This window comes from Salarias fasciatus, chromosome 16 (genome assembly GCF_902148845.1).
Source record: "Salarias fasciatus chromosome 16, fSalaFa1.1, whole genome shotgun sequence".
NCBI classification, from domain to species: Eukaryota; Metazoa; Chordata; class Actinopteri; order Blenniiformes; family Blenniidae; genus Salarias; species Salarias fasciatus.
Window position 1 is genome coordinate 3,689,024 of NC_043760.1, and position 24,019 is coordinate 3,713,042.

The 24,019-nt window shown below is 45.1% G+C and overlaps 2 protein-coding genes across 2 annotated transcripts; one reads left to right on the forward strand and one right to left on the reverse strand.

The window, feature by feature from the left end:
- Nucleotides 1-261: 261 nt before the first annotated feature.
- On the reverse strand, nt 262-8,930 carry LOC115402962 (NLR family CARD domain-containing protein 3-like). The gene is made up of 9 exons (XM_030111665.1): nt 8,871-8,930; nt 8,616-8,689; nt 6,460-6,743; nt 4,874-6,366; nt 4,002-4,309; nt 3,747-3,920; nt 3,472-3,645; nt 2,088-2,134; nt 262-1,433 (listed from the first exon to the last, which is right to left on the reverse strand). Exons 3-9 carry the CDS (start codon nt 6,734-6,736, stop codon nt 898-900), a joined length of 3,009 nt encoding a protein of 1,002 aa, XP_029967525.1. The 5' UTR covers nt 6,737-6,743; nt 8,616-8,689; nt 8,871-8,930; the 3' UTR covers nt 262-897.
- A 2,217-nt stretch (nt 8,931-11,147) lies between these two features.
- Nucleotides 11,148-23,028, forward strand: LOC115402963 (lymphocyte cytosolic protein 1 (L-plastin)). The gene is made up of 16 exons (XM_030111666.1): nt 11,148-11,288; nt 16,090-16,183; nt 16,601-16,749; nt 16,946-17,069; nt 17,468-17,600; nt 18,586-18,667; nt 18,755-18,920; nt 19,106-19,248; nt 19,582-19,677; nt 20,818-21,013; nt 21,452-21,530; nt 21,632-21,746; nt 21,831-21,964; nt 22,050-22,170; nt 22,304-22,428; nt 22,536-23,028. The coding sequence occupies exons 2-16, from the start codon at nt 16,117-16,119 to the stop codon at nt 22,666-22,668; spliced, it is 1,863 nt and encodes a 620-aa protein (XP_029967526.1). The 5' UTR covers nt 11,148-11,288; nt 16,090-16,116; the 3' UTR covers nt 22,669-23,028.
- The last annotated feature ends 991 nt before the right edge of the window (nt 23,029-24,019 follow it).

A 24,019-nucleotide genomic window follows, 5' to 3' on the forward strand; every position in this document is an offset into this window, starting at 1 on the left:
GTTTTGCTTTACGTCATCCCCATGTGACTTAGTTATTTCCATCCATTCTGGAACAAACCTGTGAACTGTCGTGGGCTGTTTTTTTTGAAGGCCCCAGCTTCAATATGTTGTTGAGACTGTCAGCCAGTCTTTGTTTTCACTGCACTTTACTTTTAATACTTTGGTCAACTGGAGTTCAGAAGTGAAATCTGCTGCCCTGTTTGGATGTTCTCTGGAGGGCATAAAAAAAAAAAAACCAAGACTGACATCTTTTACTATCAATCTTTAATTGTTATAAAGGCAGGACATGCAACTTTTCGGAAACACCACAACTGCACATGTGCACGGCATATGTTGAAAATAGTTGTGCACATGCTCAGAAGATGCACAATAAGAGCAAAGTTTTCCTCCAGTGTGCAAAGACACCCAGTCCATATTGTCCTGGTCCTGGTTCTGGTCCCAGTCCAGATTCTTGTTAGTTTAAGAGTTCACAGTCACTGTTAGTTAGCACATTTCAAACATTTAAATGTATTTTATTATCTTGCTAAAAAGACTGAGCACACATAAAATTCATCCCTATAAATATGTTTGTTGTGTAAATGAACACCAATTCAAATATCCACGTAGACATCACTTCAAACCTACCTTTTCACACACAAAGTGTAACACATACATGCAAATGTTGTTTTGAAACAAAATAAACTAAAACTTAAAACTTAAAAATGAAAAAGGAGTGCATGGACTGGAAGAAAGACCCGGGACTGAATAACGGGGCGAATCAGTCAAAGTGTTGGATCCAGTCATTTCTGCTACATACGACACTCCAAACCTCTACAGAGCCCAGCAAGCCTTTATCCTTGCTTCCCGGCTGACACCACAAATAATGAAAACATGGATATGACGCATAATGAGCTAACATTAGTTTCTACACTGAAGAGACACTGAAGAACCAACCCAGCCGAACCCAACGCCGGCGTACAGGGGCTCAGTGAATGTGGTGCTGAAGGTGTGGAGGTGGATCAGAGAGTCCGAGGAGACTCTGAAGAAGGACAGAATTCCAGCAGGACAGTCCACGTACACTCCCACTCTGCCAGAGGAGGAGGAGCTGGAGGAGGAGGTGACGCGTCTCCCTCTCTTATTGCGTCTGACAGTGTAACCTTCATCAGAGCACTCCAGACTCCAGGACTGACGGTTCATTCCAAACACACACTCCTCATCGTCTCCTCTCCTTCTGATTCCTCTGTAACTCACTGCTACACGAACCCACCCGCTCCACTCCACCTCCCAGTAACGACGAGCCCTCACAGGATTTCTGCACAGCAGCTGAGGCCAGAACCCAAATCTGTCTGGATGATCGTCACACGGCTGCTCCTCCTCCGTGAATGTCACCTTCCCGTCGGACAGTTTGAGGGTTGTGCTCATTGAGTTTGTGTCCACTTGAAGTGAAGAGAAATCTGATGGAGAGAAGAAAGAGAAAACTCATCCAGTGGATTTCGGACCCGTTCACATGGCATCAAGTTCAAGTGAAAACATCAAAAACCTTCATTGAGTTTTGAGTGTCTGTTTACTCAACAACGGCACTCGGAGGCCCAGAAAACACAACCAATTGCAAACGGCTCCCAAGGTGGAACTTTTAAAAAACGCTCGGGTTCTGTTGTCATGTAAACAGGAAAAAACAGCACTTTCTCAAAACACTCAGGGTGCGTCTCCTTGCTGATGGCGGAAACGATGCGAATGTGCATGCCCATCATAGGTGAACAATGTTTTTCTCCAGTCTCATGACTTCAATCCATATTCTCTTCGAACTTGTCATCGTTTACAGTGTGTTGTTCTCTGCAGCATATGTGTGTTGCGACATGGTTTTCAGTGTTTCTGTCATTGCCATGGAAACATGAAACTTATCTGAAACAATGACACAAAAATGATGTGTTTTCACTAGAAGCATCATGTGAATGGGGCCTTACTCTTTCTGTGCTTACTGACATGTTGCTCATTCATAGAAAATTTAATGAGGAAACTTTTGGTCGAGCTTCTCTTGTAAGTAATGACTGAATGAATGAAAACTACAGCCGTCACCTCCAGATTCAAATGCAAACAGCCAGACTCACACTTGTTCAGACCAGGTTTTAACCACTGTTCTCCACGGTGATCCAACCTGCAGGAAGAAACAGTCATCAGGGTTTTCTTCAACATGGGTTTTAACTGCTGTTCAACACATGAATGTGCACAAACCAACAGGCATATTAATGTGCTTCAAATCAAATGTCCTCGGGCAGGCTGCGCTTGTAAGGGAGGTTGAGAGGTACCAGCTAGACATAGTCAGGCTGAAGTCAGCACACAGCCTGGGCTCTGGAACCGAACCCCTCAAGAGCACAGATGACGCTGTCCTGTTGGCTTCTTTGACCCTGGACCATCATGCACTGGAGCGGTTTGCAGCTGAGTGTAAAAATTCAGGGATGAGGATCATCACTTCCAAATCCGAGGCCATGGTCCTCAATTGGAAGAAGGTGGTCTGCCCTCTCCAGGGCCGTGGAGAGACCCTGCCCCAAGCGGGTGAGTTTAAGGTATCTTGGGGCAGGATCGGTGCAGCGGCTGCAGCGATGCAGTCGTATCGGTCCATTGTGGTGAAGAAGGAGCTGAGCTGAAAGGTAAAGCTCTGAATTTACCAGTCAGTCTTGGCTCCTACCCTCACCTATGGTCATGAGCTTTTGGGCCGGGTGGCTGGGCGCTAAAGGTGCGCTCCCTTTAGAGATAGGGTGAGGAGCTCAGTCACCAGGGAGGAGCTCGGAGCAGAGCCACTACTCCTCCACATCGAGAGGAGCCAGCTGAGGTGGCTCGGGCATCTGTTTAGGATGCCTCCTGGACGCCTCTCCGAAGAGGTGTTCAGGACATACCCTACCCTGGGTATGACCAAGACATGCTTTTTTCCCCCATTTACTGTGTTTTATCATGGCACAGGGATTAGTGCTCCTGCCTCACAGCAAAAGTTCTTGGTTTCAAGTACTGGCTGAGGCTCGGGGCCTTTCTTGTTTGGAATATGCATGTTCTCCCCATGTGTGCGTGGGTTCTCTCCAGCTTCCTCTCCCGGTCCAGAAACATGCATGTCAGGTTAATTGGTCACCCTAATTTGCCCCTAGGTGTGAATGTGAGTGTGAAGAGTTGTCAGCCCTGTGACAGACTGACGAACTGTCAGCGACTTGGAAAATGAATGAATGCGTTTTATCAAGCACAAAGTCCACACAGCACCAAAATCCCTCAGAGCTACCCTAACATTGTTTTGTTAAGCTGTGATTGTCCATTAATTTGTAATTTGTTGGAGGAAGATCATAAACAACAGAGACATAATAACAGAGACATAGCTGTTCTACTGGCTGCTACGACAGTAATCTGAGCTTCATCACTGCTCAGAAGGTCCACTGACCAATAACCTCCATGCCATGGAGCACCGAGGGAGTGATTTGTGCACTAACAGTTAAAAAAAAAAACCCATACCTGAGAGTCTCCAGTCTGCAGTGAGGATTTTCCACAGCAGCAGACAGCATTTCCACTCCCAAGTCTCCTGGATGGTTGTAGCTCAGGTCCAGCTCTCGCAGATGGTAGGGGTTGATGCTCAGAGCTGAGACCAGAGAACTGCAGCCTTCCTCTGAGACCAGACACCCTGACAAGCTGGAGACACGAACATAGCATCAACTCCACCAGGACAGAGAATGATCCTGTACATGATCTTCACCAGCATCAACCTGATCAACCATCAGCTGGATCCTGACCTGAGAGCTTCCAGTTTACAGTGAGGACTCCTCAGTCCAGCGGCCAGCAGCTTCACTCCTGAGTCCTGCAGGTCGTTGTTACTCAGGTCCAGATGTGTCAGACTGGAGGACTGAGAGATGAGAGTAGAAGACAAAGCTCCACAGCTTCTCCAAGACAGGCTACAGCTGCTCAACCTGAAAAAGAACCAAAAATGCAAACCAGATAAATGTTTGTCATAGACTAATTTCTCCATATTTGCGTCATGAAACACTTACAAAGCTTTGTTGGAGGCTTTGACCACTGGCAGCAGCCTCAGAAGAGCCTCCTCTGAAGCAGAGTATTTCTTCAGGTCAAACTCCTTCAGATCTTCTTCTGATGACAGTAAGATGAAGACCAGAGCTGACCACTGAGCAGGAGACAGTCTATCTGTAGACAGATGTCCTGATCTCAGGGACTGTTGGATCTCCTCCACCAGAGAACTGTCATTCAGTTCATTCAGACAGTGGAACAGATTGATGCTTCTCTCTGCAGACAGACTCTCACCCAGCTTCTTCTTGATGTATTCCGCCGTTTTCTCATTGGCCTGTGAGCTACTTCCCGGGTTTGCCTGCTGGTCTTGAGGGATTGTATGCGAGTTACGTCTTGACCATGCTGGTGGGTCCTGAGGGAACGTAGAGGAGCAACTGCCAGACTGTGTCAACAGGCTTTGTAGAAAAGCCAGATTAGTTTGTGAGCTAAGATGAAGCTCGGTCATCTGAGCCATCATACTTTGCATGAGATTCTGATTGACCTGTGAGTACTGTTGTAGTTGAGCCATCAGGCTTGGTACAGAAGTCTGGTTGTACTGTGAGTACTGTTGTGGAGCCATCAGGCTTGGTACAAGAGTTGGATTGTACTGTGAGTACTGTTGTGGAACCATCAGGCTTCGTGCAGGTGTGCGAGCCTGTGTGTACCTCAAGCTTATTTCTGACTTTCTGATTTGTTGTTGCATGAAAGCCTGTAGTTGTTTTGAGTTGATTTCTGACTGTTTTTGCATATATTGTAGCAGACACTTGTCCATAGAGGTACTACATGCCTGTGCCAGAAGGTTCTGTTGGAAATTCTGTGAGTTACTTCCTTGTTGTGGCGGTGAGTCTTCTACGGAGACATATGAAGTACTCTCCGTCTGTGTCAGCAGACCTCGTAGAAGCTTCTGATTATCCTGCAGTGAAAGACCCAGGAGGAAACGGAGGAACAAGTCCAGGTGTCCATTTGGACTCTTCAAGGCCTCATCCACAGCAGTCTGGTAGAAACATGTTGGGTTGACCTTCTTTCTGAACTGTTTGGACCCCAAAGATTCATCTTTCCTCTTTTCCAGCAGGTTGATTCCAGAGTTGCTGAAGGTCTGGTGGACATGAAGAGCGGCCATGAACTCCTGAAGGCTCAGATGGATGAAGCAAAACACCTTGTCCTGGTACAGGCCGCTCTCCTCTCTAAAGATCTGTGTGAACATTCCTGAGTACACTGAGGCTGCTGTGAGATCGATGCCACTCTCTGTCAGGTCTGATGGATAGAAGATCAGGTTTCCTTTCTGCAGCTCCTCAAAAGCCAGTTTTCCCAGAGACTCTATCATCTCCCTGCTCTCTGGACTCCAGTGTGGATCTGTGGCAGCTCCTCCATCGTACTTGACCTTCTTGACTTTGGCCTGGACCACCAGGTGGTGGATGTACATCTGAGTCAGGGTCTTGGGCAGCTCTCCTCCCTCTCTGCTCTTCAACACCTTCTCCAGAACTGTAGCAGTGATCCAGCAGAAGACCGGGATGTGGCACATGATGTGGAGGCTTCGGGAGGTCTTGATGTGGGAGATGATCCTGCTGGCCTGCTCCTCCTCTCTGAACCTCCTCCTGAAGTACTCCTCCTTCTGGGGGTCGGTGAACCCTCGGACCTCTGTCACCCTGTCCACACAGTCAGCAGGGATCTGATTGGCTGCTGCAGGTCGTGTGGTGATCCAGAGGTGAGCAGAGGGAAGCAGTTTCCCCCTGATGAGGTTTGTCAGCAGAACATCCACTGAGGTGGACTCTGAAGCATCAGTCAGGATCTCAGTGTGCTGGAAGTCCAGAGGGGGTCGACACTCGTCCAGACCGTCCAAGATGAAGACCACCTGGAAGTCTTCCAATCTCCAGATTCCTGCTTCTTTGGTTTCAGTGAAGAAGTGATGAACAAGTCCCACCAAGCTGAACTTCTTCTCCTTCAGCACATTCAGCTCTCTGAAGGTGAATGGAAATGTGAAGTGGATGTCCTGGTTGTCTTTGTCTTCAGCCCAGTCCAGAGTGAACTTCTGAGTCAGGACTGTTTTCCCAATGCCAGCCACTCCCTTTGTCAGCACTGTTCTGATCAGGTCAGATCTTTCAGGTGAGGCTTTAAAGATGTCTCCTGGTCTGATGCTTGTTTCTGCTCTGTCTGCTGTCCTGGATGCTGCTTTAATCTGTCTGACCTCATGTTCCTGATTGACCTCTGCAGTCCCTCCCTCTGTGACATGGAGCTCTGTGTAGATCTGGTTCAGGAGGCTGGACTCTCCTGCTTTAGAGACCCCCTCAAACACACACTGGAACCTCTTCTTCATCTTTGACTTCATTGTTTTCTGACACCGACTGAAAATTTCTAAATAAGTAAAAAGAGAGATTAGAGGAATTTATTTATAGATAGATAAGCTAAGAGTATTTTTTAATATCAGTTATTCACTCCCCCCCCTACCTGTGGGTTCGATGATGGTTTCTGGAAGGTTCTCCAACAGGTCGTTCATATTGATCCTTACCAACAGCATTCGAGTGACTTTAAGAGTGTTTGTAGAGTACGTTTTGGTCATCTGGTCGACTGTATCCATCCTGTTTGCGTGCTCCAGGCGACTCTTTGGGATTGCTGGGAAGTCTCCAAGGACCCCCCTCTGAGACATAGTCCATTTGAACTTCTCAAAGTCCTCCTTGCCCATTTTCTCCAAAGTGTTTAGGAGCACAACTGAAGGCGTGGCCATCTTCAACCTGTGCAGATGCAGAAATAGTTTTTCTCTGTTCAGTTCAGAAGACTCATGCACCAAAATCAAAATAAACATTGAATCTGCTGTAATTTGCACACCAGGCCACGAATGGGTGTCTTTTGCAAACGAAACAAGGCGAACATGCACACAGAGAACAGCACAATGAAACAGTCCAGTGTCTTTTTTAGTGTGTGTATTAGAGTGCATGAAATCCACCCATATGGATATTAAAACCTGTTTACATAACGGCATTTTACACGGATTATTAAAGGTGCATTAAGGAGTGTGCACATTTCATGCAAAACAACGGCCCCTGCAGGCCTTGGGCGTAACTGCAGCTTAGTGAAACGCTCGTGCCTGTGGCTTGTGTCCATGTATGTGCACGGAAGAGGGGGACTCTTTCCTTGCTCTTTTAGTAGCGCTCGAGTAAAATTTAAGTTTTATTTGCCTGGTGGAGTCTGTGCTGGAGCTGTGGCAGAGCTAGAAGCCAGTCTTTTCTTCCTTTCTGTAAGATCCATCCTCAGTACTGCTCAGTTGTTGCTTGCTAAGCATCTGGCGGAGTAATGGTGGACAAAACGAAAGCTAAGCGAGTCAGGCCAGCAGAAGCGCGCATTACATCACATCCTCTCAAATTCTCCCCAAGAAATACAAATTGCTGGACCGGCACTGCAACTTTCAAGTGACAATTTAGCGCTGTTAGAGATACTTGCAATGAATATGTCGGGGCACATTGTACACATCATAGAATATTTGTAACATATTTATGGTGGAAAATAAGTATTTTTAAAGTTGAAAAACTCCTCAATGCACCTTTAAAGAAATCACCACTTTTGATAAAAGACACTTTCTTGCGGGACACTGACACCTTGTGATGATTATTATGTGACATAAGGACTGTGAATGTTTGCTAGAAGACATCCCATCAGGATTTTAGCACATTTGGAGAAATTTTATACTAGCAGCTGTGAAATACGATGTCACTGAGACACTTCCCAACACATTCAAAGATAGTAATGAAATTTAATTGTGTCTTTAAGGTGGGCTGCTGAAGATCTCCTCTGAATAGCTGAGTGTCCTGTTGAAGGTCAAACAAACTGCTTCTCAGAATTAAAAAGAAAAAAAAACATATTCAGTACCATAAATCATCTAATGTATTCCTGTATTCCATTAAAAGCTGTCTCCTTTAATGACCGGGTGCATCGCTGAAGAAAATTCTGTCAAGCGCTACAGCGCTGTACTGACAGTAGTCTGTGCTACAGCGCCAGTCCTCCTGGCATGGCGACTGTGTGTATTACACGCGTCCGGTAAAAATGGCGGAAGGACAGAAAACATTAAACTCGATGTTGAGATTTCATTTTTTCACATCGATTGAAAAAACAAAATCGAATTATTTGAATTAATTCGATATATTCCCCAGCTCTAAACTGCACTACTGTTTATTATTGTTTTAGTACTGTTTGATACCTGTTTTCAATAAATAAGCTCAGTACATTTTACTGGGTTCAAACTGACACAAAAGGTCTTTCTGCTCTTTTTGAAAATTTTAAAATATAAGCCTCTCTCTTATACATGCCTCCTTCCATTAAAAGACTGGTGCAGCTACACTTGAGACAAATAAAAACCCCAGCTACTATAAGATGATTTACGATATTATCAGAGCAGTTTGTTGTTTAAACACTTGGAAAACAGATGATCCGTGACAATAGCATGAGTCTGGCGCCACATCCCGTCCTTCCAGTCCTGACAGAAAACACCTGATCACATGACAGACTATGTTCTGATAGTCACAAAGCACAGAACATGAATGCCTGATATCTGGACCTGAAATCAGCTGATCTGGATCGTAAAAGAGTGAAGAGTTTTACTGGTTTCTCACCTCGGATCAGAAGAGAATCTGCTGGTCGTCCTTCATCACACCTTTAGAAACATCCACACTGTAACAAGGAAAACCTCCACAGCAGCCACAGACCAGATGAAGAAGTTAACATAACATAATCCAGCTCTCTACGACACATTTACTGAGTATTTAAAGTTTTTTTGTTATAAATGTTCCAATCAAAAAAGATTGAAAATTAGTCTCTTGATTTTTGCCAGAGTTAATATAAATTATCGTGTATTTTTTTCACATTACCTGTGGTTTTCTCCTCCAGTGTCTCATCAGGACTCCTCCTGCGCTGTGGGCGTGGCCGAGCTCACTGTCCAATAGAAGTGTCTGGTTGAGCCTCTATGCCCCGCCCTGTCTGTGGCGTAGACCAGCAGCATCTTATGGTACTAACTCACCTTACCGGTCACTTCCAGTGTTTTTACCACAAATAAACTGTCCTCAGAGGTTATTCGGTCAGGTAGACAGGAAGCATCACCTGGCGCCGGTGTGGGGCAGGAGTGGGCGGGGCTTTATATACCTGGATCAGGAGCCTGGAAGCTTCAGGACCAAAAGAGACTGTTTTTTGTCATTTTTCACCAAATAAAATTCGTCTCGAACCACAAAACATGTCTAACCTTTGAAAAGAAGATCAGACTGTTTCTAAATGTGGACAACTTTAACTAAAAATAATCCATTTTGTCCAGTATTCCACAACTATTCTCCTCTAACTGGAGGGGTAACTTTTTCTTTCAGAGAATGGAGTGACAGGGGAATTAATGTTATAGCTGATATATACAATGACATGGGTCTCAGAACATTTGATGATCTTCGAACTACTTAAAATCTCCCAGGTGCTGGTCTGGCAATTTGTATTTCTTGGGGAGAATTTGAGAGGATGTGATGTAATGCACGCTTCTGCTGGCCTGACTCGCTTTAGCTTTCGTTTTGTCCACTATTACTCCGCCAGATGCTTAGCGAGCAACAACTGAGCAGTACTGAGGATGGCTCTTACAGAAAGTAAGAAAAGACCGGCTTCTAGCTCTGCCACAGCTCCAGCACAGACCCCACCAGGCAGAAGAAACTTAAATTTTACTCGACACCTCATCACTGAACCTCTCCTCCACACAAAACCACACGTTATTAGCAGGGTTAACTGCAGCAAAAAATATGTTGGCCTTACGCTGGAAGCCTCCTTACACACTCTTACACACACGCTCACACACACCTAATGGCTGCAAACATTTCTGAGCATAATTTACATGGAGTTGTCAGTGGCGAGGATGCACGGGGCTGGCCAGAAAACAATCTGTACATGGACTTCTGCGGCTGCAGCCGTAAAAGGTTTACTGGCTTGAGGAATACATACGTTTATATATATGCAAACTGTGACCCTGTCTTTTATTATTTCCTAATTTAACAACTGTTTAAACACCTTTGTTTAGTTCAGTAAGTAATTTATTATTATTGTGTTTGAGTGTATACCGGTGTACTTATGTGAATGCATATGTGTGTATATATATATGTATTGTCTAAATATGTGTGCAGTGGGTATGTGTGCGTAGATGCATATCTCTGCCCTTTTCTCTCTTTTTTTTTTTTCCCCTCTTTTTCTCTACTTCAACTTACTAAGCGCTAACGACACAAAGATATGGTGTGCTGTAGGCCTACTAGTATATTTTCTTTGGTCATGCAATATAGAAGATCATGGGAGGGAGGGAGGGAAGATCGCCAATGGGGGGTGGGCTCATTTTAAAAGACTGTTGGAGAAGAAATACCTCTAATTTGTTGTATTACTGCTTTTGAAAAGTATTATGCTTTTCTTTTTCTAAATTAAAAAAAAATTGATCACAAAAAAATAAATCCATTTTGATCTCTCATCCTGTGCATTCAGTAGAATTTACCATCGGGGTGTTCTCTCATGAGTCAGTGAAAACTGTTCCTCTTTCTCTGTTCTCAGCTGATGTTTTGGCCCATTTAGAGAATGTCTGAGCCAGAACTAAAGAAATCTGTGATTTGGTGAGTTTCATGCCTCTCTCCTGGAGATGGAAATGTGCTGTTGTCATGTGATGCTGAATATTCACCACATGGTTCAAATCTGCAACATTTTTTGTGCACTTATATAGTGAAAATGATTGTCCTCCATCACCTGACGGGAGCAGAAGCCCCGCCCACCACCACCTCACAGCTGCTTCTGATTGGCTGCAAGAAAACTCAAGTAAGGAATAGATCTCAGGTGTTATGGAAACTTCTGTATGGCTGCTAAATACCCTCAGGTTGTGGATGGTCTCTACAGGTCCTGGAGCTCTACAGGTAGGTGGTTTCTCCAGGTGGGCTCTCCAGATCCCGGAGGTCTACAGATTGTAGATGCTCTCTCCAGATCCTGGTGGTCTACAGGTTCTAGGTGGGTTCTACAGATCCTAGAGGTCTCCAGGTTGCAGGTGGTCTCTCCAGACCTCCCCCCAGGTCTCTTCTCCTTTCAGCCGCAGCACATTACCATATAAAGACAAAACGCCTTCCATTCCTGTTTCTGTAGCGCCGCGTGTCACTTCCTTCCTCCTGCGTTTGAATAGATGCCACATCGCCTCGCTGTCAGTTCACCGTCGAGCTGCCAGACGTTCGGACGGACGGACCAGCCGCTGCCTTCCACACCTCCACGCCTCCTCGCCACCTCTCCGCACCGCTCAGGTAAACCACAGAGTCGTCTGCGTAGAGGTCACCCGAACGCATCGCGCTGAGACCAGCACCGCCGTCTTTGTTTCGCTCGAGACTAAAATCAGCTGAAGGTGGGTCTGGAGTGGTAACCGCATTTACAACTGATGCACCTGCAGAAAATCCATCTTAAATCATTAAAAAGAAGCAAGAAGAGCAGAGAGTAGATGAGCAGCGAGGCCTGCAGCCCAGCCGAGGAGGAAGCAGAAGTTAAACCAGTGCTGCAGCTCAAAAGGAAGTTTGCGGTTTTCTTCAGCTCATTTGCACAAAATCCTGCTCAAACGTTCAACAACTGCTGCATTTTATCAGCAAATATTCAGCTCAGATCGCCAGATGAAGCAACAGTCTGGAGACTCAGAGACGAGGAGTGGAGAAGGTTCCATCTGCAGGCTGGCGTTTGGCTCTTTATGAAGCATTTTAATCCAGATCATTTTATCAGCACGCATGTTGCTCACAGTATATGACAACCAGCCACAACATTATGACCCAGTCAAGAACTCAGACTTTCTCCTGCTTGTTCGTGGGATGTAAAACATGATAAAATATGCATTTTTTTTTATCTCACAGAGGAGAAATTTACAGCGTTCTCAGCAGCAGAGATAAACTGAACAGAAAACTTACTGGTCTGGATATAAAAACCGTGACAAGGCAAACATAAGATGCATATAAGATACATGCATGAATCAAAACAAGTCAACATTTATCCACAAAGTTCATGTTTAAAGCAGAAAGATGGATGAATGTGAGAGCATGCGGCAGTTTGATGAAGTGATCTGCAGCCGTTGGAGCTGGGGGCGAGCAGGGGTCACGCCCTCAGGTTTCAGGGCTCTGTGTGGCCCGATCGACGCCTCCTGCTGGAGCTGACAGAAAACACACCGGTCCTAATGATCTGGCTGGTCACTGAACAAAGAGGATGTGATCAGTGTTGTGGAAAACTGTGACGGAGGAGGAAGAGGACCAGAGAGGATTTTATTCAAGTGTCTGTTACATTATAATATTGCTCTTCTGCATTTTACAGGGAAGTAGTTTAACTCTGTTTAAAATGGGCTCATTCTGAGTGCTTTTATTTAGCAGCACATTTATTTAAAACATCACATTAAGCAGTGCATTTATTTAAAATTTACCAAATTAGCATTGTATTTATTTAGAATATACACATTTAGCTGTGCGTTTATTGAAAACATGCACATTTAGCAGTGTATTTGTTTTAATATATAAATTTGGCACAAACATTTGGTTTTTCAAATTTGTGCATTTAATTGAGCGTTTGTGGAGAAGCGGCACGCGATGTGACAACCTGATGATGAGACGTTGAGCAATCTGGGGCGACAGGATGAACTCCAGATCGAGTCACATGTTGAGGAAGCTGCTCGCTCCTCTCGGTGTCTGCATCACGCTGCTTCACTGTCTTTATTTCCTCAGTCAGAGCTGCTGAAAGGATTCCAGATCAGCCAGATCATAAACTTTTAGTGCAGTCAGTTTTAATCACAATTAAATCACAGAATTAGGGTCAGAAGGAGAAATTGCTCCTTTTCCAGTCATTGAGGCTTCATTGTTTTTCCTCCCTGTTCAGTCCGGGTGAATTATCAGGATTCGATTCTTCATACTTTGAGATGTTGGATGGTTCGAATCTCACATTAGTGAGTGTTTTCTGATGAGAATCTGCTCCACTGAGACATTTTTGTGGATTAAATTGGTGATTTTGTGTGTTGATTACAAGTTTACAAAAGATGTGATTAATTGTGGCCAGAGTCCTGATTAATTAATTAAAAAATTAATCACTTGACAGCACTATAAACCTTATATTGTTTTTTCTCCTCTGTTTATCTCAATCCAGCGTCTAATGATGAAAAGAAGCAAGCAGAATGATTACTGATTTGTTTAAATCTATTGAAAATACAGCTTTAAAACATACAAGTTTAAAATTAATTGAAATATACAGTATAAATAAATATATTTAATAGTATCATTTAAAACTTGTCCGAACTACTTCAGTTCAACAAACACTTTTATTATTATAGTTATTTCTTTAATTATAATTTTTATTTGTATGAAAACATTAAAGAAATGCTAATTATTTCACACAAATGACAATTAAAAAAAAACAAAGTAAATAAATAAATGAGTGAATAAATAAACATTGATCACAAACTTCTCTCTGTACAACAAACATAAACAGCAGAACGACGGCTTTGAACTGACGTGTGGAAACAATAACTGAGTTCCAGATGAAAATCTCAGCTCTGAAATACAAAAGTTACCCTGAGCTGGAGTTCCTGACTCAGAGTTAAACAGAGTGAACTCTAATTTACATGGCTTCACGGTTCCACCGGAACGGAGAACATGACGACGGCCGAGACGTTTGGTTCCACTGGCGTGAAGCGTGGCGATGTCTGCTGCTCTTTAAATCCGTCGGCCCGAGTCTCTTCTGAGGCTCTGTGTTTCAAACGCAGCAGATAAGAAGTGAATTTCTGAACGTCCAGACTTCACATTGGTTTCATTTCTGCTTCTTCTCTGCTCACTTCTCTTTCCTCTTTGCTCAAACTCTCCTCATTACGTCGTCTGAGTCACTCTGACAACAAAAAGCTGAACTGAGAGACGTTTTCCCATTTAAGGTATTCTGCCTGTTTCAAACTCATGAAGGAAACCATGATTCGAGTACTGAGCAAACCACTTTTTACCTTCAGTTAGTTACTGGAGTGTCTGTTCTGTGACTGGTGGAAACAGATCTGGAGTTGCAGAGCCGCTGTCTCTCTCATCACAAAGCTCTTAACAGTGACGCTGTCGTTAAGCTCCTGTTTACTGTTGAACTGGATGTTGTTTCAGCATCAACCAAAGTGTCAGTGAAAGAGAACAGTTTCTATTTCTAGTTCCTCCTCTAGAGCATCTTCCTCCTCTAACATTCAGAGTGCAGAGGAGAGAACACAGAATGAAAGTACATATTTCATGCTGACATGTGAATGAATGAGTGAAGCGGATGACACACAGCTGAAGACTTGTAGTTCCTTCATAATAACGATGTCACATGTTTTCACCTCATTGTGTAATGACGCCGCATGTTGTCATAATAATTTACCACGTTTGGTGATAAAATCAGTAAAATGCAATTTGTGATAAACATTGCTGCATTTTGTAATGGCTTGTTGCATATTGTAACATTTTTGTTTAGAAATGTGGATGTTCCACGTTCATGAGAAAGAGAAGAGACAGAAGCTACGCTGAGTTAGCATGACTGACAGGAAAATGTCAGGCGCACCAAATTTTATAAATCATACAAAGCTTAATAAAAATAAATGAAGAACTGGAAAAAAAACTTGGTTGCATCAATAACCCAGTGTGTTGATAGTTGTTGTTTTGTTGCAGTCTGTCAACACATTCTCCATTAGAATGAATACTAGAAAACAGAGGACATTTGACTCACGTGTGAATGAAACATTCTGCTCGTTATCAAGATTTATACCACATTAATACCAGCTGAGATGGAAGTTTAATGTTGTTCTGATGGTTTTTCTAATTAAAGCATCAAATTTGATGGTTTGTCACATGACAAACCACATGTCACACTGAATTATTGCATTTTCTGGAGAAAAAACATGAGAACACCCACATTTTGTGATAACTGTTCCAAAATGTTACGAGTTATTCCAAAATACGACGAAGTGTTTCAGAGTTGACAGCCCCACCTGGTGTTCTGTCCATAGGATTGTCTGTGTTCTCCACTGTTAATGTTTACAGTGTGTTGATCTCAGTGATCTCAGTGGAGAAAAAGCTTCTTATCTCTGAACGGCTTCAGATGAATTCAGGCTGCATTTCTTTGGTATTTGTTGTTTTATTCCTTTAACATGACATGTTTTTCCAGATTAGAGTTTGGTTTCATGTGGTTGGTGGCCGTTCGCCTCCCGCCTTCTGATGGTGAGAGTGGCTGAAGGGGGGGGTTTGTTCCACTGGCAGGAAATGATGAAGCTGCTCTTCCAGGAGTTGCTCGGCGTCAGTGAAACACACGCCTTTGATCTGCGGTTCTGTGACATTTCACCTCGGATGGTTTTCTCCGTCGCGGCTGGAAGTGCTGTTTGACGCCTTCGCAGGTTAAAGCGCGGTCTTCCTCCACCTCTTCCTCCGCCTCGCCGTGTCGGGCTGAACTGCCTAAAAAGGCCTTGAGAGCCGTCAGAATGAATCATGATGGCTGCATGTGACATGTGACCGACTGCTTCCTCCTCCGCCGCTCACGCCGTTCAGAGAGGGAAGAATGTCTCTTTGCTTCACTTTTCTCACATCCACATGTTGATTTTAAAACAGAGAAATGTGGCTCTAAAGACAAAGGATCCCTGTCAGATTTGTGTTTGTTTGTCTCATAAAGGTGGAAACTAGACTGAATTGACCAGCTGCTACTGACGATGCTGGAAGTTTCTCTCTCTGTCAACACACAACTGTTTGCATTTTATTCACCTTTTTTTTGCAGAAGTTCTGTTACTATTTCCCTAAAGTCCTGCTTCGTTAAATAATCCAGAAGTAACACAATCCCCCGACACCAGAATGACGCACTGAAGGTCTGCTCTGTAATCTGGATGTTAGAGGAGGAAGATGCTCTATAATCTGACAGAGGTTCCACCCGTTCCGTCCATTTGGATAATTCCAGCCTGGAACTTCTCAAAGTCAATGAGTCGATTTCCAACATGACAGAACTAATCAGAAACATCATAATGTTTCAGTCTCACAGCTGTAATCCAGACTGTGCTCCCTGTGTGACCCTGAAAACCCTGCGGTGTGTTTCTGTCAGGTTCCACTGCTCAGCCCAGTCCACAGCATGGCCGCCCCCACACCCGTCGGTCCAGAGGAGCTGGAGGAACTGAGGGAGGCGTTCAACAAGATCGGTGAGCCGAGAGTAACGATCAAACCGTCACTTCCTCCTGTCTGAGGCCAGAGAGACGACCGGCGGTCCTGTTCTGGATGTTATCACGTACTGAAACCTGAGAGGAGGAACCAGCCGTCACATTCTCTGAGATTCTCTCACACACACACACACACACACACACACACACACACACACACACACACACACACACACACACACACTGATCTTGGCTGCCATGAACTTTAGTTTTAAGTTCCCTTCGATTGTTTTTAAATGTCTTAACTGCCTCAAAACCATCCTTTTATTCAGGCAACTCTCTGAAGCTCGCAGTGAAAACACAGCGTTAGCCCAGAACTCCCTCAGACTCTGAGCTGTGGTCCTGTCGGGGAGCTGAAGCCTCGCTGTGGAGGTCAACCTGCGTCTCTTCTGTCTCCAGATGTGAACGGAAACGGATACATCTGCAAAGATGAGCTGACGGAGCTCTTCAGGGCCTCCAACCTGGCGCTGCCGGGCTACCGGGTGAGGGAGCTGGTGGAGGAGCTGACCAAGACCAGCGACCAGCTCAGCTTCGACGAGTTCACCCAGGTCAGACGCTCCGAGAGGGAGGCGCTACTGACCCGCGTTTCCTCCTCATCATGTCAACATTTAATCCCACTGGACCTTTGAACCTTGTCTTTGTCTCCCTGATGAGCTCTTCTTCCTCTCTTCCTCCCCCTGATCAGCTGATCCTCTCTTCCTCCCCCTGATCAGCTGTTCTCTGATGACCTGTGTCGTCCTCCAGGTGGTTCACGGCCTGAGGAGCTCCGACGTGGCCAAAACCTTCCGGAAAGCCATCAACAAGAAGGAGGGCCTGTGCAGCGTGGCAGGACGCTCGGAGCAGTCCGGGACGCAGCACTCCTACTCTGGTACACGCACACACACACACACACACACACACACACACACACACACACACACACACACACACACACACACACACACACACACACACACAGAGTAGGTTTACACATGTAATAAATCCGACACATACATAGTTTAGATTATTTCATGCTGATAAAGCCAATAATGGAATCATTCAGGTTTTTTAAATATGATTTTAAATGTAAACTGTCATAACTTTAACCATTCGGAGACCACAGACCAGCCAAAGTTTCTGATTTTAAATGAAATTCATGAACGATTGTTGTTTTTCTCAGCTTCTACACCGTTTTCATTAGAGCAAAGCCACAGACGGACGTTTTGCAGCCATATTGTGGTGTATACTGTGTATTGTGAGTAACAGAAAACTTGACTGTGTCTGCAGAGGAGGAGAAGGTGGCCTTTGTGAACTGGATCAATAAATCTCTGGAGAACGATCCGGACTGTAAGCACGTTCTTCCAATGGACCCAGGAACCGACGACCTGTTCACCGCTGTGGGAGACGGGATCGTCCTCTGGTACGGATCCACACATCAGTCGTCACACACACTTCACACACTTCACACACTTCACACAGGAAGTATCAATAACATTATTTTCTTGGTAAAAATATTATCATTTTTATTTTTCTAAGCTATTTTTTGGCCATTCTCTTCTGAGACATTTCTTTTTGCTTTTTATTATATTTCATTTCATTTTTAAAATGTATGCCACTCAATGTTTTTCCATCTTTAACCTCCGCCCCCCCCAAAAAATCTTCACATTACTTTGTTTTAACTTAATTTTATTTTGTTTTGTTTTTCATGAATTTTTTAATTTATATTTTTTGTTTTTTGAATTATTTTATCAAACCACGAACAACAATAATTTCATTACATTGACATTATGTATTACGGTAATTCTGTTTATTATTATTACTATTATTATTGTCATTGTCAGTATCCTCAAATTATTATTATTGGAATTATTTTTGCATTCTTATTGTATTGTCTTTCATGTTTTAAATTTGTTTTACTTTTTTCTACTTTTATTTCATTCAAATTAATTTATTTTCACTGAATTACAGTTTCTTATGATTTATAATATACTACTGTTTTCAAAAAAAAATCACTGAAACTTTATCAATTCTGTTTTTAATATATTTTGTTATGTTTCATTATTTTTAAGTGAATGGACAAAACTGAAAATGAACAACACAATGTCATAATGAATGAATGAATGCCTAACTAACTAACTAACTAACTAACTAACTAACTAACTAACTAACTAACTAACTAACTAACTAACTAAATAAAGTATACCTTATAATAACTGGAGGACTATTAATACAAAAGAAAAAGCAGTAAAAAAAGGAAGATGAAGTGATGAAAAGCTATGCAGGAGAATGACTGGATGAAAGAGGATGAGTGGAGAAATGAACATGTTAGCCCAGGTTAGCTCTGTTAGCATGGTGTTAGCATGGTGTTAGCATGGCAAGCTAACCCCACTGCTGCTCCTCTGTAGTAAGATGATCAACCTGTCCGTCCCCGACACCATCGACGAGAGGACCATCAACAAGAAGAAGCTGACGCCCTTCACCATCCAGGTGAGACAGGAAGTCCCGCCCCCTCCCCCGTCCGCTCTGTGGACGTCCCCCCGTCTCACCCCCCCCCCCCGTCTGTCCGTCCAACAGGAGAACCTCAACCTTGCCCTGAACTCTGCGTCCGCCATCGGCTGCCACGTGGTCAACATCGGGGCCGAGGACCTGAAGGAGGGCCGGCAGCACCTGGTCCTGGGCCTGCTGTGGCAGGTCATCAAGATCGGCCTGTTCGCCGACATCGAGCTCAGCAAGAACGACGGTGAGCGACACACACTTCCGTTCCGCCCGTCATTTCTCCAGAACCGGGGAAATGTGTGTTTTCTCAACAGGAAGCAGGTAAAACGTGAAAACTGGAGGTCCGAAGGCAGAACCCTGAGGAGCTCCGTGTTTCACTGGAGTCAGATGTGATACTTGATGTGTGTGTGTGTGTGTGTGTGTGTGCAGCCCTGGTGGCTCTGCTGCGGGACGGCGAGAGCTTGGAGGACCTCATGAAGCTCTCCCCTGAGGAGCTGCTGCTGCGCTGGGTCAACTACCACCTGGAGGAGGCCGGCTGCAAGAAGATCAACAACTTCAGCTCAGACATCAAGGTCAGCAAAACAAGCGCACTCCTCCACGTTTAGGTTGGCTCAAATCCTGACTGCAGGGGACACACTCAAACCGTTCTCTGTGTTTTATTCACTGTCTGATGCTTGAAATGCAGTTCATCTGAAAAAGACGACAATAAATGTTTTGATGTAGAAATCAATAAGATAGAGTGAAACATCTCCTGATGTAACCTTCATTCTCCGCATGCAAGGTAGGTTTTACTCTGATTAAACTGGAATATCTTCTCTGTGAACAGCTGAACTGATTTCTGTGTTTCGGTGTTGATACTGATATTGTGGAGGTGAAAAGCTGAAGCTTTCCAAACTGTGTTTCAGGATTCCAAAGCTTATTACAGCCTGCTGGAGCAGATCGCGCCCAAAGGAGACGAGGAGGGGATCCCGCCCATCCCCCTGGACATGTCAGGGCTGAGGGTCAGACCCCACACACACACACACACACACACACACTGGCCCAGATTACGTGTTTTTTTTTCAATCCGATTGAAAACAATCGTATTAAACGCATTTGCAATTCACAGTCAATCCCGGTCTACCAGGGCCCCGGGTGAAGCGGATTATACGGCATCCTGTGACATGAGCACAAAGTCTCTCATGGAATTTTCAGGTTCTGATCTTTAGCTCTGCAGCAGCAGTCCTCAGCGCCGAGCAGAGTGTTTTTATCTGCTGGACCTCTGCTCAAATAATGTCCCAACATCTCCAGGAGACGCTGCTGACAAAGCGAGCGCTCCCCCGGCCGGAGCCCCGCCCCGCCCCGCCCAGCGGCACGACCCGGTGTGAGCGCCGGGGCCCCGCTCCGCCTGCCAGTGTTTTGAATTAACTGGTGTCCGTGTTAACTTATGACCTACAGACGTTGAAAATCCGACGGAAACTTGTAGTCGTTCTACCCAACTTCGGTGATCTACAGTTACAGTAAATTTATGAGTTCAGAGTCTTTTGTGAGTTTTTTTAACATCTGCTGTTACCAGCATGTGTTTACACATAAACCCAACACTCATTAAGAAGGGAACCAGTTAATCCATAACACCGGCCGGGCGGTCCGCCGGTCGTCTACCACTGAGCTCTCTTTAACAACTCGCTGTTGCATGATTTGCTTCCATCTCGCCCCTCCAGTGTTTTTCCTCTCGGGGTTTCTTATTGAAAAACTGTTTCTCAACCACCGTCCGCTTCTTCTGATGGTTTCTGACTGTCCTGCTTCCCGTTTACTGCGCACGTCATTGCGTCACAACGTACGAGGAAACGCATGGTAGAACCGACAATCCCCGGTTAATCCGCTCCGCTGTCAGACACTGTATATATGAGACACGGAGCGGATTATCGATCGGCGTAGACGACCTCGAACAATCGACTCCCAAATACAAGTGAAGCGGATCCACTCGGGCGTTTACATGACGCATTTACAATCCCCTTCGCCCTACAATCCGGTTACACGGAGGATTTCTGGGCCCGTGTAAACGTGCCTAGTGACACACACAGAGCCAGAGAAACACACACACAAACACACCGAGAGACACACAAGCACAGACACACACTGAGACAGTTCGCCCCCTGCAGGAGAAGGAGGACGTGAAGCGGGCGGAGTGTATGCTGGAGCAGGCCGACCGGCTGGGCTGCAGACAGTTCGTCACCGCCACCGACGTCGTCCGCGGCAACCCCAAGCTCAACCTAGCCTTCGTGGCCAATCTGTTCAACAAGTACCCGGCTCTGAAGAAACCCGAGAACCAGGACCTGGACCTCAGCGCCATCGAAGGTCTGAGTGTGTGTCTGTGTGTGTCTGTGTGTGTGTGTGTGTGTGTGTGTGTGTGTGTGTGTGTGTGTGTTTTCCAGTTTTCCAAATTCCATTTAATTTAAAAGAAACCAAAAAAATAAAAAACATGAAAAAAGGAAAGAGACTAAACAGAAAGTGAGAAACAATAAAATGAAAAGAAACAAAAAATTGAAAACAAAAAAATCAAAAGAAACGAAACATGAAAAGCTAAAAACATGAAAATGAAGCTTGAACTTGGAAAGACACATAAAAAAGAAAACCATGTAGAGGTTTGCGACGGATGCAGAACCGGCTCATCAGGATGAAGTCTTGGGAGTTTTATGAGTCGGGCTTTGTGGCGTTTCGGTTTCTCGGTCGGTCTTCAGTGGTTCCGGTTCTGAGCATCGCGGTTCTTCTGGAACCCGTCTGTTTGTGCTGCAGGAGAGACCAGAGAGGAGCGGACCTTCAGGAACTGGATGAACTCTCTGGGAGTGAACCCTCGAGTCAACCACCTCTACATGTAAGTCTAGAACCCAGGACCAGGACCAGGACCAGGACCAGGACCAGGAGGAGGGACGGGCCGCTCTGCAGTGTGTGAAGCTGGTCTGTGTGCCGTTCCAGGGACATCGACGACGCCCTGGTGATCTTCCAGCTGTATGAGAAGATCAAGGTTCCTGTGGACTGGGACCGGGTCAACAAGCCCCCCTACCCCAAGCTGGGCTACAACATGAAGAAGGTACCCGGGACCCTCAGAGCAGTAGATCGGGGTGTGTGTCCACTGGAGGGTCTCTGACGCTCTCTGGTGTCCCGTCTCGTCCAGCTGGAGAACTGTAACTACGCGGTGGAGCTGGGAAAGAAGGAGGCCAAGTTCTCCCTGGTGGGCATCGCGGGGCAGGACCTGAACGAGGGGAATCGAACCCTCACCCTGGCTCTGCTCTGGCAGCTCATGAGAAGGTGAGAGTGAGCCGCCCCCTCACGAGGAGGTGGTCTTCCTGAGCAGCTGGTCTTCATTTGCCGGTGGTCTTCGTGAACCTTTCAGATACACACTCAACATCCTGGAGGAGCTCGGAGACGGACAGAAGGTCAACGACGACACCATCGTCAGCTGGGTCAACGACACGCTGAGCAAGGCAGGAAAAGACACCATCTCCAGCTTCAAGGTGACACACACACACACACACACACACACACACACACACACACACACACACACACACACACACACACACACAGAGTAAAAGCGTGGTAAAAACAAAACTGAACGTGTGTGTGTGTGTGTGTGTGTGTGTGCAGGACAAGTCGATCAGCAGCAGCATGCCGGTTCTGGACCTGATCGACGCCATCCAGCCCGGGTCGATCCGGTACGACCTGGTGAAGACGGAGGAGCCGACGGAGGAAGACAAGCTGCAGAACGCAAAGTACGGACCTGGACCTGGACCTGGACCTGTTCCTGGACCTGGACCCGGACCAGAACCGGTAAACCCTCAGGAGGGCTCTCTGCGCTGACGTGACCTCTGCTCCTCAGGTACGCCGTCTCCATGGCGAGGAAGATCGGCGCCCGTGTGTACGCGCTGCCCGAGGACCTGGTGGAGGTCAAACCCAAGATGGTGATGACGGTGTTCGCCTGCCTGATGGCCCGCGGCCTGAGAGTGTCTTAATGCTGCACGTGTGTGTGTGTGTGTGTGTGTGCGTGTATGTGTGTGTGTGTGTGTGTGTGTGAAGAGGAGACGTCCTGGAATCGGTTACATTCCTCTGGCAGAGTGAAGCATCCTGGACTGTAACGTTTGTGCGACCTCGTTCAAATAATGTGTGAAGTCAGATCAGATTCATGTTTTCATAACCCCGACCTCTGGAGTGACGCTCCCCTTCAGCAGCTCTACAGCAGCCGCCTGACGACGACGATGATCAGATTATCTGGAATCACAAACCGTCTGCAGCAAAGCAAAGCAAACCTGAACGTTTAACTCTCCAGATCTTCATCTGTGACGAGGAATAAAAAGATTTTTCTATCAAAGCTTCGTCCTGGTGTTTGGGTTCACTGTGGTTCGAACTGGGAGCAGCGACAGAGCCGACCACTTCACCACTTCACCACAGACGAGGATATAGAGTCAGACCAGGGAGCATCTTCCTCCCTCCAGATGACAGATTAGGATTATTCAGAGTGAACCGAGGGGGGGGTCAGTGTTGAAACTCCCCGGAGAGGAAAGTCGCTATTGGCTGTCCAGAGGGTCGCTGAATGATGTCATTGGATAATTTGCATATATGCTAATTTGCATGTATTAGTAAAGGGAGTTAAAAACAGCTTTGATGTGTTTAGAACGACAAATGAGCTTTCTTCTCTTGACTCTTGGTTTGTTTTGAGATGTTTGTTTTCGTTTGATGATTTGTTTTTGGGATTAAAAAAAGCTACATGTAAAATTGGGAAAAATAGCTAAAACCACAAGAAATGGGAAAAAAAAGATAGAAGAGCTTAAAAAAAAACCTGAAACGTCTACAATTTTTAGCGTAAGAAAACGAAATAAGACAGGGAAAAAAACATAGGAAACTGTTTAAAAAGAAGTGAAACTAAAAGCAAAAACAGCTAAAATTTCAAAACTGTCAACAAAAAAAATCTTGAAAAGAACAAAATTGTTAAAATCAGGTCCAAAAATAGGTTTTGTGTCATAAAAGGTTCACTACTCTGAACTGTAGTTAAAACTTCATGAACGCTTCATAAGATCGAGTTTCTGTTTGTTCATCAAAATCAAGTATAAAACTTCCTGAGCTGCATTCGTCTCATTCTATGGTTAAATGTTCTTTATGGCTCCAGAACTACTGGACTCGACGGAAAGTCAAGTGGAAAATGGCTCTTTTGGTCATAAAGGCTACAGAACCCTGATCTAGAACATCATGTAAATCAGTTTTGTTCTGTATTGCTAAACGTTAGAATATCAAACTTCATTAAAAGACAGTGAAGTGACCTGAAAGAGACTTTGGCAGAGCTACTTAGGTTTGTTTTAGTTTAGTTTT

Bases quoted from the DNA above. Each gene is read 5' to 3' on its own strand.
- LOC115402962 (XM_030111665.1), bottom strand. From the start codon at position 6,736: ATGGCCACGCCTTCAGTTGTGCTCCTAAACACTTTGGAGAAAATGGGC. The intron at 4,310-4,873 runs GTCTCCGTAGAA...AGTAGCTCACAG, and splicing joins AGACGGAGAGTACTTCATAT to GCCAATGAGAAAACGGCGGA. The intron at 2,135-3,471 runs GTATGGGTTTTT...TTCTTCCTGCAG, and splicing joins TGCAGACTGGAGACTCTCAG to GTTGGATCACCGTGGAGAAC.
- LOC115402963 (XM_030111666.1), top strand. From the start codon at position 16,117: ATGGCCGCCCCCACACCCGTCGGTCCAGAGGAGCTGGAGGAACTGAGG. The intron at 16,184-16,600 runs GTGAGCCGAGAG...TTCTGTCTCCAG, and splicing joins GGAGGCGTTCAACAAGATCG to ATGTGAACGGAAACGGATAC. The intron at 22,171-22,303 runs GTGACACACACA...GTGTGTGTGCAG, and splicing joins ACACCATCTCCAGCTTCAAG to GACAAGTCGATCAGCAGCAG.